The sequence below is a fragment of the Branchiostoma floridae genome, unplaced genomic scaffold (genome assembly GCF_000003815.2).
Source record: "Branchiostoma floridae strain S238N-H82 unplaced genomic scaffold, Bfl_VNyyK Sc7u5tJ_1560, whole genome shotgun sequence".
Classification (NCBI taxonomy): Eukaryota; Metazoa; Chordata; class Leptocardii; order Amphioxiformes; family Branchiostomatidae; genus Branchiostoma; species Branchiostoma floridae.
This window is the reverse complement of record NW_023365758.1, coordinates 650,862-653,616: the sequence shown is the minus strand read 5'-3', so window position 1 is coordinate 653,616 and position 2,755 is coordinate 650,862. Positions and strand designations below refer to the sequence as shown.

General features: G+C 47.2%; 1 protein-coding gene across 1 annotated transcript; it reads left to right on the top strand.

Moving 5' to 3' along the window:
* The first annotated feature begins 22 nt into the window (after positions 1 to 22).
* Positions 23 to 2,552, top strand: LOC118408191 (collagen alpha-1(XI) chain-like). The gene is made up of 3 exons (XM_035808826.1): positions 23 to 65; positions 1,186 to 1,302; positions 1,843 to 2,552. The coding sequence occupies exons 1-3, from the start codon at positions 23 to 25 to the stop codon at positions 2,550 to 2,552; spliced, it is 870 nt and encodes a 289-aa protein (XP_035664719.1).
* Positions 2,553 to 2,755: the final 203 nt, after the last annotated feature.

Below are 2,755 nucleotides of genomic sequence, written 5' to 3'. Positions count from 1 at the left end.
CAATTGGCGGTTCCTTGCCAACATGGCGGCGAGAACACCCAACCAGCTGTACATACCCAGAGAAGGTGACGGGCATGAATATTAATATTCTTTTTATTCTCTCGTGATTTATATTCAACATAGCACGGGCATACACGTGATGGCGGTCTGAATGGCGTGTTTTGCACCCACAAAATCACACGTGAATATACAAATAATACATAGATAAATCTACACACCCCTGGCATAAGGTACCGATTGGAGATGGGTACCGGTACAAAAAATCCAGGTGCAGGTACGGTCCAGGTCCAGGGCATCTGGTCAGGACTTGAACCTGGGCCCAATTATCTGTGAAAACTCGCAAATGGACGATGCTCAAAACAATGGTCCATTTAGTGACTAAGGATTCTGTTTGCTAGAATATCTGACGTCCATTGGCATTTTAAAATCCTATTCGAGTCATGTAAGCTTGCCTGTAGAAGCCTGGTGAAAAAAATTCTTCCCTACTTCGCTCTTGTTCGTTTCTTAGATCTGCAAGCCCCAAAACATTCGAAAGCCTGCCAGTATAATCTGTTCACTTTTGAAACGGTCCAGCGTCCGGTCTACTTTTTTTCTCCCGGGTCCGGCTTTTTTTGGACCGGTTTAACCAGAAAACGGTTTAGTACCGGGTGTACCGGTACGCGGTACCCATCATTACGTACTGGTGTCTACAATCTGGTTTTACAGATCGTTTGCTTTCTGCAGTCTTGTTATCTTGTTCTCGTTGGGGGGATAGTTTGTCCTGTAGCAGATGTTCTGGGTGGGTGCTGGAAGGAGGGACATGATTACGTAGGGGATGGTCAACTAGTACTATATCCAACATCTGTTTGAATAGTTTGAGAGCAGAATCCTCATGCCCTCATTATTGCTGGAAATACTACCAGTATACAAAATACAAATCAAACAAATTCTATAATACCTTACTTTACTCTTTTAGAGGCATTATAGAATTTTGGAGTATTCCATCGATGAAATACGTATTAGTCTGTGGGGGAAAATGAAACTGATCGAGCTATATTTTATGTGCTACGTTATCCTACTAATGCCCAAGAGCAGCCTTACACCCAAACTGCCGCTTAAAGAATGACATATTACATAGGGTTCATTCATGCGCATTCGGAACCATAAAAGTGCTCATAAGACGACGTTATATTTTCGATATACCAGACGTGTATGTTGCTGTGGAGAAGCGGAGGAGAGTGATCCGGCTGTGTAAGCGGCTGTGGCAGGTCCTGGGTGTGCTGGTGGTGGTGATTATGGCAGTCCTGCAGCCGTACTTTGCTGGTCAGTTTTACTGTATTTTGTTCTCTGCATGCAACTATAGTACATGTGTATTTGTGAAAATCATGTAAAACCTTTGTAATATCAGGCAAACCATTTCAAGGTGTAACGCGCCAAATTTGTTGATTCATTTACTTGCATCATGCTGTCCATCTGTGTCGATAATAAACAAAACAAAAACGTTACAGAAATGACTAACACTTTAACATCCAGCATCCCAATTGACACTATAGGGATTTACCCCTCACATTTTCGGACGAACAGCTTTGACCGTCTCATTCTGTTAACATGGTCGACGGTGTTCGTCCGAAAATTTAGAGGGGTAAGTTACTATATAGCGTTAATTCCACTGTTCGAGTAAAGTGTTAGTATGTTTCTATAATGTATTCTTCTACCAACACAGATGAGCTTCCATGCCATGAACTAATTAGAAGTAATGCTGAAAACTGCCTGTTTAACTACCAAATACGTTTAGATAATCGTTAATCACAAACAAAAAAACACTATAACACAGTTCAGCAATCTTGTTTTCCATGCACACAGCAAGGATCGCAAATCTTTCCCAAGAGGTTGCTGAGCTTCGAGACCGAGAGGGAGGGAATGCCGCAGCAGTCCTAGGACCCCCAAGCGCCCATGGGTTGGCTGGTCCCCCAGGGCCCCCGGGTCCTCCAGGAGAAAGGGGACCCGTCGGTCCTGCTGGCCCCCAGGGAGAAAACGGGCCAGCAGGACCGGTTGGACCTGAATGGCCACGCGGGGACAAGAAGGAGATGGGCCCAAGGGATCAGAAGGAGGAGGGCCCCACGGATGAGGGGAAGAGCCCCAGGGGTATGGAGGAGGGCCCCAGGGGCAACAAGGAGGAGGTCCCCAGGGATAAGAAGGAGGGCCCCAGGGGTATGGAGGAGGGCCCCAGGGGTAACAAGGAGGAGGGCCCCAGGGATAAGGAGGAGGGCCCCAGGGATAAGGAGGAGGGCCCCAGGGATCTGAAGGAGAAGGACACTAGGGATGATAAGGAAAAGGGCCGCAAGGATAATATGGAGAAGGGCCCCAGGGATAAGAAAGAAAATGGCCCGAGGGAAAAGAAGGAGAATGGCACCAATGATAAGACGGAGGAGGGCCCAAAGGATAAGAAAGAGAAGGGACCCAAGGATAAGAAAGAGAAGTGCCCGAGGGATAAGAAGAATAAGGACCCCAAGGATAAGAAGGGGAAGGGCCCTCCAAGATGGGCAGGTCCTCCGTGGTTTATGCAAGGATGACCAAACTTATCATAAACATGAGTTTAATCTCCAAGCAGATCCGACGGTGTCATGCGATAGAATCAAAGCTGGCCAAGGAATATAGCCGGCCAGAGGAGGTCAGCAGCCTCCGGTGCCCGTTTGACTCCCTCTGCCCGGCTATACTCCTTGGCCGGCTTTGATATCATCTTATGCCACCGCCGGATCTGCTTGGAGTTTTCCTC

What these genes read in the sequence shown, in the direction of transcription:
- LOC118408191 (XM_035808826.1), top strand. Translation starts at nt 23, where the DNA reads ATGGCGGCGAGAACACCCAACCAGCTGTACATACCCAGAGAAG. An exon ending in GCTGTACATACCCAGAGAAG is followed by an intron (nt 66 to 1,185) that starts GTGACGGGCATG and finishes TCGATATACCAG; the next exon opens with ACGTGTATGTTGCTGTGGAG. An exon ending in CCTGCAGCCGTACTTTGCTG is followed by an intron (nt 1,303 to 1,842) that starts GTCAGTTTTACT and finishes CCATGCACACAG; the next exon opens with CAAGGATCGCAAATCTTTCC.